This window comes from Malania oleifera, chromosome 5 (assembly GCF_029873635.1).
Source record: "Malania oleifera isolate guangnan ecotype guangnan chromosome 5, ASM2987363v1, whole genome shotgun sequence".
Lineage (NCBI taxonomy): Eukaryota > Viridiplantae > Streptophyta > Magnoliopsida > Santalales > Ximeniaceae > Malania > Malania oleifera.
The window spans coordinates 94,022,081-94,033,471 of NC_080421.1; the positions used below are offsets into that span (position 1 = coordinate 94,022,081).

At 36.5% G+C, this 11,391-nt stretch overlaps 1 protein-coding gene across 1 annotated transcript; it reads right to left on the reverse strand.

Annotated features, from left to right (window-relative positions):
• Nucleotides 1–1,852: 1,852 nt before the first annotated feature.
• Nucleotides 1,853–10,133, reverse strand: LOC131156525 (non-functional NADPH-dependent codeinone reductase 2-like). The gene is made up of 4 exons (XM_058110287.1): nt 9,653–10,133; nt 9,293–9,536; nt 8,983–9,159; nt 1,853–2,275 (listed from the first exon to the last, which is right to left on the reverse strand). The coding sequence occupies exons 1-4, from the start codon at nt 9,985–9,987 to the stop codon at nt 2,051–2,053; spliced, it is 981 nt and encodes a 326-aa protein (XP_057966270.1). The 5' UTR covers nt 9,988–10,133; the 3' UTR covers nt 1,853–2,050.
• Nucleotides 10,134–11,391: the final 1,258 nt, after the last annotated feature.

The window sequence follows — 11,391 nt, forward strand, 5'->3', positions numbered from 1 at the left end:
ATTTTTTATTTTTAAATTTTAAAATAATTTTAAAAATGATAAAATATTTTTTCATTTTTCAAAAAATAAAAGAAAATTAGATAAGGTAGTATTTGAGGTTATGGATTTTAGAACTTGAATTGGATCTGCGTGGATTTGATGAAACTTTTGATGAAACTTGACGCAGTTTTATACTATATTTTGTTATAATTGGCACAATTCAAAGTCCAAGATGCAAACCTCATACTTTCAAATGCTTTTGTACTTATTTGAAAAATAAAATTTATTTACCCAGGCAAATTGTGTTAGAACTTTTTATTGTCATTCATTTTTTCAATAAGTGGAATATTTAAATATTAGTTTTTTTTGGTAATTCTTTAAAAAGTTAAAATGGAAAATAAAATGTTAGGAAATATAATTTATTTTTTAAAATTTATTTTTCAATTTTCTATCATTTTTATAAAAAATAGAAAACATTTTTCACTTTATACAAATATTGAAAAATAAGGTTATATATATATATATATATATATATTAAATTGAAAATGAAAAAAAAAAAAATCTAAGGGCTTGTTTAGTTGTGAAAAGTATTTTTCACTTTTTAATTTTAGTTTTCCAAATAATTATAAAAAATTAGTTTTTTTAATTTTTTTTAAGATTAGTACTAAAAGGGCAAAAAATAAAGAGTTTGTTTAAATTTTAAAATATTTTTTTATTTTAAATTTAAAAATGATCACTAAAAGAGGCTTGAATTTGAATTTATGTGAATTTAGAATAAATTTTGTGCATAATCTATGCCAATTAAAGTTCAAGATCTTAATTGCATGCTTAGAAAATTTAAAAAAATAATGAAAAACTTTTTTTTTCTACCTTTTCTATATAAGATATTTAAAAATTTAAAAAGTAAAAAATTAGTTAAAATTTTTATAAGTTTTTGGAAAAATAAAATAAAAAAATCATTTTCCGCAGCTAGATAGATTCTAAAATATCATATATAATATTTATTTATTTATTTTTAAAGTAGAGTTATATGAAATAAAATATATTTGTGCATGCTAGTTTTCTTCTCTTTTATTTTGTTTCCACTTTCTTCTTCTAAAAAAAAAAATGAATTAAAGGAACTCATAAGGTCTTCTCAATTGTTTTCTTTTGTTTTATTTTCAGTTTTAAAGAATTATATACATAAATGCTCCAGTTTTTTAAGAAGTTATAGAAAAGGCCATACTATTTTGTAGTACTTCTATAGGGATAAAAAAATATTTTCTAATTTCTTTTACACAAAATATTGAAAAAAATTAAAAGAAAAAATAAAATTCCTTTTACAACTAATCAAAAGCTCCGATCCATAATTAATTTCGATTAATTATTAGTCAACGAATTAATTAAGCCAATTAAAATTTAATATAAGAAATAACAAATTGAGAAGCCATAATATATATATATATATAACCCGAGAATTTTAATCACCATTGCGCCACTTTGGACAATATGGTGCAACCCCAAATCCGACGAGGTGAAAGCCGCCCGCTCATTGATGCACTCTTGGTAATTCATTGGGATAAACTCTTAAGAGGGAATCAAACCCGTGATCTTGTGGTCACCAAAGTGATTTTGGGGTCAAGTAATAAGAGCAATTTGTGACTTTGGTGACCCCAAGATCACGACTCAAATACAATTATGGTCCATCAAGGTTCTCATTTTCACATTTCCATATTCACAGTTCATTACACCAGTATATCTCTTCATATCAGTATTCATTACATCTCATATGTGTATGTATATCAATTCAACATTTCTGTATAAAACATCTCTGTGTGCATATCACGTATATCATCATTTCAGTAAAAACACATTTGGAACTCACATTTTACCATTTCTCAAAAAAACATATCTTTATATCACATTTCATTATTTTCCAGTAAAATACACAACTGTATATCACATTTCATCATTCCTTTATAAAACAATTCTATATTCTACTTTTCATCATCTCCACATAAAAATCTCATAACATCACAAATATTTACATAAAACATATATGGGTTTCCCATATCTTCATATATTGGATTCACTAAGTCTCCCCATCCCAGAGCTCCATGAGAGTCTTGTAAGGGCCATTTTCTGATACAAACCCCTCTCCCAGAGTGCCTCTATGCTGTGGAATTTGATTAATCTTCTCCAACTCTTCTGGGCTCAGCTCCCAATCAAATATCTTCAGATTCTCCTTCATCCTCTCCTCGTTAAAACTCTTTACCACAAGACTCACCCCTTGCTCATGCACCCATCTCAGGCAAACCTTCAAGTACATGCACACACCACAACTTCAATATCAACGTGGTCGTCATAATGCATGCATGCATCGTACGTATATACACTATTTTATATACTAATGATGGGTACGTGTATTGCATGTTTGACCTAATTTATTTATATGTTACAAATAATATTTTCTCGGATGAGAATAATCAACTCTTTATAAATTAATTAATATTATTTTTTTGGATTCGTCCAAGTGTCCACAACCGTCAACGACGTCCGTTTTACGGTCCGTCGCACCGGTCGTGACTAATCCCACGCCCACGTGACAGCGGCCCCACACCACCACGCAGGAGGTAAACTCAGGCGCTCGCTGCAGGAATCAAACCCGGGGTGGGAGAAATCCCTGACCTCGTGAAAGGCAACCCCGAAATCCGCCCTTGCCAACTGAGCTCAGCCCTGGGGGCTTAATTAATATTATTGTTAGTACATACCATTGGCAGCTACAACAATGAAATTCTACAATGTAGGATTAATGATTTTATCTTTTTGTTCGTACTCAATCAGATTCATTGAAAATTTCCTAAGCTAGAGTTGGTTTGCATATAGGTTTATTATTTTTTTTAAAAATTATTAGCTATTTCTATATGCTCAATATTATCATTACAAACAAAAACTGAGTCCTAAGAAAAAAATAAAATTAACATAATAAAAAAAATTTATTTTACATTCACATCGAATATTTCATCAATTTCATGTATAGGGTGAGACTTTTTCCCCAAAGTGAATGTGAATTTTGCATAGCATTTCTTGTCTCAAGTATCATTGATGGTTCTGGCACATGTAATTGAGTCTATCATCAAAAAAGGCAATATGTACGTAATGTAGTTCTTGCATCATTTTAGTGGGTCTAACCTTCCAGGAAAATAGCACTTTGCAATTGATGAGTTCAAATCTCACATGAAACTAGATATTATTTCTTATAAGTTCATCTCCAATTGTGAAAAGATACGAAAGAGTATTTAATTGGTCTCTTTTTGTGCTAAGAGAAGCGTCATGTACAAAGTTTTAAAATTCATATCTTAATTCATTTAAAATAAATATTCTAAAAACTAGTTTTACTTAATTTTAACTGTGTTTTATTTAATCTATAGAGTGAAAATATATAATATATTTAAAACATAAAAAGGGACAAATATTTACCAAATACATACGCATTATTATTATTATTATGTAGGATGTGGAACTCTAGCTATCAATGAGTCCTTTAGATCCCGGTACAGCACCAAATCAACGGAGAAGTGTTGCCGCCCACCCATTAATACACCCAGGTAATTCATTGGGGTTATGATTCAAGGAAAATCAAACTCCTGACCTTGAATCTCTAGATTCACAAGTTCAAAAGAGCTTTGGTGATGTTCCAGGTTGACGATCTTACAGCTTCGAGCTTTAGTTGTGCTGGGTATCTGTCTTAACATATCCCAGTGGTTCTTGGCAATACTTGGTTGTGTTGTTACTGGATGTGTGATTCAGATTTGTGTTGTTACTGGATCTTTGGTGGTGGAGGTCCTGGCTGTGAGATGATATAATCTCAGGCCGGACTGGGTCCACATTAGTTTCTGCTTGGAAGATCAGTTTGCCTGGGTGTTCGGTTGATTTTGTTCTTTGTTTGGGTGTCTGTTCGATTGTTCTTGCTTCAGAGGTGGTTCGGATTATCCGTTTGATCCGATCTTGGTGTCTCGATTTGATTCATTGGTGTTTCTGAGTGAGATTTTTTTGAAATTCAAAGGATGGAGGGTCTTCTCACGCTTCTGTTCCCCGTCAGCAATCACGTGCTCTGCCAGTAAAAGTCTGCATCTCTGTGTCCTGTTCGGGCTTCTTCAAGGATGTTGTGTCTTCGTTCAGGTCTCCGTAGCTCGTCATTGTCGGTGAGCGAGTGGGATTACCACGTGCTTCATGTTGGCCTTTCTCTGCAATTCATCCTCGACATGTCACTGTGTTCAAGTTGAGGTGTGCGGGTGACAGCCACGTGGTCTGTTTGGAGCGATCCTTTGCTGGCCCTGTGTTTCAAGTGTTTCAAAGTTGACTGACACGTGGTTGGAGCTTCTATCTGCGGGTTGGTTCGTATCAAGTTCGTGCTGGCCATCCTCTCTGCAGACGTGACTTTCCTTCACGTGCTGCTGCGTGCTTGCCAGTTCACTTGTTCGGGTTGCGGTACTGGGTGTCTTCCTCGTGATGCCCTTTCGGTGTGTGTTTTCTTTGTTTCCAGCTCGGGTCTTGGTTGCTTCTGAGTGATGCCTCGAACAGCTGGCCATTATCTGCGTCCAGTCTCTGTGTCTTGGTTGCTTCTGAGTGAAGCCTCGAACAGCCGTGGAAGGTGCTCCTTCGGGAGAGGAGGAATATTACAGTGATGAGAACCAGAAGCAGACCTGTGAGACAGCTGAACCATAATGAGGAACAACAAAAGGGTTGCGTGGGCTGATCTATTTGCAAATAATAGAAACCCCCAATACTGCGGTTCAGTTCCAAAATTTGCAAACGATGGAACTTGTGCTCAAATCCCGCCTGAGGATCTGTTTAGCTATGAATGTGTCTAACAAATACTTGCTTGGATACTTTACGAGCAAATTTTCGGATAAAATAGCATTTAATTCCTTGATTAGATCATGGAAAGTTGAAGTTGATTACATGCAACATGATAAAGATTGGATAATCCTCCATTTTCAGACCTGTCTGAGGTGCTACAAAAGGATCAGGTGGGGCTAAAGACCAGGGGACTGAAAGTATTGATACTGCTACTGCTGGTAATGTGCTTCCAAGTCCAGGGAATAATTTGAAAGACAAAAGGAAAAGCAACATGCAAAGGGAATAAGGGGCAAACAATGAATGACAATATTACAGATGATGGCTTCACTCTGGTTAAAAGTAAGAGTAAAGCAAGGATGAACAAAGGTCCAGCCACACCAATAAGGAAGGGAGGGGTAGCCCTCCGTCTATTCCCATGAGGATCTATTCATGGAACATAAGGGGATTTAAAGGCCCCTGAAACAAAATGAGGTCCTTGATGGAAAAAAAGTTCAGAGCTTGGAAGCAATGCAACAATTTTGATTGTCATAGAGCTGGAAGAATTACAGTGCTCTGGAACCCACAAAGAGTACACTTTCAGGTTATTGGGCGGATGGAAGGGGTAATTCATTGTTCTGTCAAATGTTTAATAACATCAAATTGGTTCTATATCAGTTTTGTGTATGGATTTAACACAATAGTGGCTTGAAAATCTTTATGGAATGAGCTGAACCAAGTGGGCTTCTCTTCATCAGCTCCTCGGTTGATCGTGGGAGACTTTAATAATGTCTTGAATGCTGAGGAAAAGGAAAATGGGGTACCAGTTACTGAATATGAAGTAAAGGATATTAGAGACTGCTTTCATGAATTGGGGCTGTCAGATCTGAGGTCATCTGGATGTTTTTTAACGAGGACAAATGGGAAGGTCTGGTGCAAACTTGACAGAGTAGTGATGAATCACTGTTGGCATCAAGCTGGGTATAATGCACAGGCAATGTTTCAATTCCCTGGACTGTTGTCAAATCACTCAGTGTGCAGTGTGTCAATTTTTGAAGAAAATAGATCAGGGAGGAACCAATTTAAATTCTTCAACATGAGGGCATCTCACCTGAATTTTCTGAAATTAGTTAAGGAGTGCTGGGATATTAACATTCAAGGAACTGAGCAATACTGTTTTGTGAAGAGACTTCAGGCTCTTAAAAGACCTAGGATGTTGAATGATGTACACTTCTCTCACATCTCTGCAAGAGCTGAAAAGACTAATTCTGAGTTGATGGAACTGCAACAGCTGTTGCATGACTCCCCTTTGGATAGTGAATTACAAATGAAGTTGTTTGAAAAGAGAGCAGAAGCAGACAGACTGGCAGAGTCTAATAGAATGTTTGTGGCACAAATTGCCAAATATAAATTCCTCAAGGTATGTGATAGGAGCTCCTCTTTTTTCCATGCGTTAATGAGGAATAGAATTAATAAAAATCACATTTCCTCAGTTACCATGGATAATGGCAACCAAATCCAATCGGTCACACAAGTAGCTGAAGAATTTTTGAGATTTTATAATCACTTGTTGGGTGTTGAGGGCTCGGTAGATATGGTGGATAGGCGGATAATGGATAATGGCCCGGTTCTGAATGAAACTCAATCTGAATCAATGATGGCTCCAATTACTGAAGTGGAAATTAAAAATGCTGTGTTTAGTATTGGAGATGAGAAATCCCTTGGGCCGGATTGATTTTCTGCATGTTGTTTTAAAAAAGCCTGGAATCATGTGGGCAAGGATTTTACAAGAGCTGTACTGGAATTCTTTGAATCAGGTGAAATACTTAAACAACTGAGCCACACGGTGATTGCTTTGATCCCAAAATCTAGTCATACCTCTTTCGTGGGAGACTTTAGACCGATTGCATGCTATAATGTTATGTATAAGGCAATTGCTAAGGTAATAGCTGGAAGAATCAATCCTTGTCTGGAATCCTTAATCAATCCGGCTCAATCAGCATTTGTGAAGGAAAGGAGTTTGGTTGAAAACATATACTTGGTTCAGGAATTGGCTAGGAAATATGCAAGGAAAAGGGTGTCTCCTAGATACATGTTGAAAATTGACCTAAGGAAGGCTTATGATTCAATCTCATGGAAGTTCTTGGAAGAGATGTTGACACTACTTAATTTCCCATCGACTATGATTAATTGGATAAGGCAATGTGTCTCGACTCCAACATACTCTATTTCATTAAATGGAGGGTTTCATGGATTTTTAAGGTCTCAGACAAGGGGACCTTTTGTCCCCTCTATTACTTGTGATTTGCCTCGAATATTTATCGAGACTATTAAAATCCTTGGAAGGACGGTCTGAGTTTAAATTTCACCCAAAATGTGAGCACATGAAGATCACGCATCTCACTTTTGCAGATGATTTGATTTTTTTTCAAAAGGTGACTATTCCTCAATAAAGATGATTATGGAGTGCCTTAGGAAATTCACCGATTCCTTGGGCTTAGTGGCCAATTGCTCAAAATCCAACTTGTTTCATGCTGGTGTAAAGGATTATGGCTTGGATGGTATAAAGCAAATTACGGGGTTTAATGTTGGAGAGTTCCCTTTTCGATATCTTGGAATTCCTTTTGTGGCATCACGGCTGAATGCTATGCACTATTCCCCTTTAGTTGATAGAATTGCAAATTTGTTTGCTAGGTGGCCTGGTCATACACTATCCTATGTTAGAAAATTGGACCTAATCAATTCAGTTTTTCAAGGGGTGGAGTGCTTTTGACTTGTTATTTTTTCAATTCCAAATAATGTTCTTGATCATGTTGTGAAACTCTGCAGAACTTTTCTCTGGGGAGGGAGGAAGAAGCCGCTTGTATCTTAGAAGGAGGTATGTTTACCCAAAATTGAAGGGGGTCTGGGGGTATTTGATATTAAAGCATGGAACAAAGGCCTTCCCAGGCCTTATGGAACATACATGGTAAAAAGGATTCATTTATGGACCAAATGGGTGCATCACTTTTATCTGAAGGGGTCTTCACTATGGGCAGCTTCAGTAAAACATGAGGACTCTCCTTAACTTAAGAAGTCGATTGAAATGAAAAATCAGATACTACAGAGATGTGGGAATGAACAGGAAGCGGATAAATTGCTAAATTCATGGGGGCAGAATCCTAAATTGAGTTATGAATTTTGGAGAAATAGTGAAGTGAAAGTTCCATGGTTTAAAGAGGTGTGGAAGTGTGGATGTACACCCAAATATGCATTCACTTTGTGGCTGGGCATTAAAGGAAAGTTGTACGCTAGTGACAAAGTGTATGGGGATGATGTTAACCGTACTTGTGTTCTTTGTGGGATGGAACCTAAGACTATAGATCATCTATTCTTTAAATGTGACTTCTCCTCTTATGTGTGGGTTAGTCTGAGAAGGTGGATGGGATTAAGAAGAGATATGTCCACATTGAAGGCGGCCCTATAATGGCTACGCAAGGAGGCTAAAGGCAATGAGATTCATTCTGTAGGGAAAAGGATATGTTTGGCTATACAGTTTACTTCATATGACACTTTAGGAACAAGATGAGATTTGAAGGCAAGCCTATTTCTGTGATCTGATCTAGGTGATCCAAAGGCACACCTATAGAATCGTTTTTGACAGGTATGGATTTCATGCTATTGATTGATGTTAGAAGGAAATGCTTATTTAGCTTTTTGATTATGCCTTGATCAAGGTTTTTGATGTAATTTGATACTTGCTATGTATGTTGGATGGGGAGTTGGTTCTCCTTCGCCTGGGTATGCCAGTGTATACTGTACATATCCATTTTGGTTAATGCAGATTTATCCTTACTAATCAAAAAAAAAAAAAACATAATTTAAGAACAAGACTAATTGATGGCATGAAGTAGTAAAAGTATTTTTATGAATTAATTGATGACATAAATTTATGTATAAATGCTTATATATATATATATTACTTGTGTAAAAAAAATAAAAATTTAATAATTTGCACAAGATATTATCCCATGACTTAATTATTTCACGATTTAATAATTTTATGTTTTATATAAAATTAAAAAAACAAATATTAGGGACTCTTTCACTACATTCAACACTCCATGATCATTAGGGACTCCATCATGAGATAATCAGCATCATTCAAACCGAAAACAAAGAAAAATGCAGCAAAAAAACGATTACCTGGGCAACAGACTTCCCCTTATGCTCAGCAATTCCTGCCAATACCTGGTTGTCCACCACTTGGTTCCCCCAAGGCTTCCCTTTCGCACCCAGCGGCGAGAAAGCCGTGATATGGATACCTTTCGCCTCGCAGTACTCCCGCAGCTTCTTCTGCTGCCAAGCCGGGTTCATTTCCACCTTCGTTCCGAAATAGACCCCATTTCAGCATCATCACCATCAAGAAAATTATTCATGGAAATGCAAAATCAGTTCATCGCCATCAACATTCAATCCAACTGAACGTAGTAGACAAAAATGAACGAATTCTCACTTGATTAACGGCCGGAGGAATCCTCGCAAAGGAAAGCAACTCCTCTAGCTTCTTGCATGTGAAATTGCTTACTCCGATCGATTTTGCGAGGCCAAGCTCCTGGCATTCCTCCATCGCCGCCCAAACAGACCCCAAATCCATAGGAAGCAGATCCTCTTTCGTCATAGGCACCCCCTGTTTTCCCGGCTTCAGGCTCACCGGCCAATGAATTAGAAACAGATCAATGTACTCCATTCCAAGATTCCTGCGTAATTAACCAAACCAAAACTTCACATTAATTTCATAATGAAATTCTTGGAGGGGAGGGGTGGGGGGCGTAAGGAAAGAGAGAGGGAGAGAGAGTTCATATGGATGAATTACTTGAGAGAGTTGCGAAGAGCGGGGAGGACGCAATCGGAGTGAGCATCGGCACACCAAAGCTTAGAAGTTATGAAGAGATCGTGGCGCGATTGGATGAGCCCGAGACTCAATGCTTGGGCGACAGCATCGCCAAGGGGCTTCTCGGAGAGGTAAAGAGCGGCTGTGTCGAAGTGACGGTAGCCGACTTCGATGGCTTGCAGAATGGATTGTTTCACTTTCACATCGGATGCGGCAAAAGGGTACTCGGCGGTGCCGAAGCCTACAAGGGGAATCGATTTAGCCGTCTGCGAAACACTCAGGTGCGTCACCGGAATAATTTCACTGCTACATTCCATTTAAATGTTCATATCTTGCTCATGGAAAACACCTAAAATCGATTTATGCAAGGATCGATTGAGGCATATTCCGCAGTGACAAGAGCCACATACCACATATTCTTCATGCATTATCCTTTTAAAAAAAAAATTGAAAAAGATAATATATTGTGAATTGTGGCTCACACGGTCGATAGCATACACAAAGGGAAAGTGTGAAAGGACTCAAGTAACAACAAGGAAATCGTCGATGGTAAGACTCTAATCGTCGACAGTTTGGAGTAGGATTTTAGACAAAGTACATTCTAACTAAAATCGCCGATAATTCGACTCAGAACACCCAATTTAGATTTTGAATTTTGAATGAGAAATGGTTGGGGTTTGGAAGGAAAATCTCTGGAAACTCTATATATATGTCATATATGATATATTTAGAGTGTTGGTTGATGTAGATTGTGAGAATTGAGAGTGTAGACACCTCATTTTATCCGGACCAAATAAAACAAAGGTGTTATTATTATTATTATTATTATTATTACAACAAAATACAAAAAAGAGAAATACATAAAAAATACAAAAAAGATAAACACAAATCTATGTCTATACATATTAAGAAAAAAAATAAAAGGGGGGTGGGGAGCATCTCAACTGCCTACCTGCAAGGCATCAAATCCAGTGGGAATACCGGATCCCTCAAGCCTCTTATAAACGGACTCACACATCTCACTGTTTCTAGAGAGGACTCCACGCACAATACACTGACTATTCCCTCTCTCCCATCCTCTTTTTTTTTTTCTTTTAGAAAGGAGGGCGACACCTCCAATTATTTATTGATATACCCTCACTTTTTGCAAGGAAATACCGTGGTTACAAGACAAGTATTGAAAGATTACAAATAAAATAGATATTAAAGGCCTTCCAAAAATAACACCAACAACCAACCAAAATAAGACTACAAATTTAAATAAAGTTAAATAAGAAACAAATCTAAACAGACTTAGCAAAAAATAAACATAAAAAAATAAATTAAAATAAAAAAATCTAAACTAACCAAACAAAAATCGAGAGAATGAACTAGTGACGAAGGAAAGTGAGACTCAATCTATCCATCCAAAGGATACCTTTCAGAGAACATGGTAAAAGATGTTGTTCTTCATAGGTGACGTTGTTTCCCATTTCTCCTTCTCTAGCGAGAAAATCAACCGCACTATTGTCTTCCCTATATTGATGGATCACTATGAAGTTCACTCCTTCTAGTTCGGCCACAAGGTCCTCCCAAAAATTTCAAAGATACCACAAGGTACATCTATTTTTCCGAAACCAATCAACAACAATTCTCGAGTCACTTTTAATAATCACATTAAAATAATGAATTCATTTGCATAAACAAATTCCTTCTAGGACTGCTTTTAATTTTGCACTATT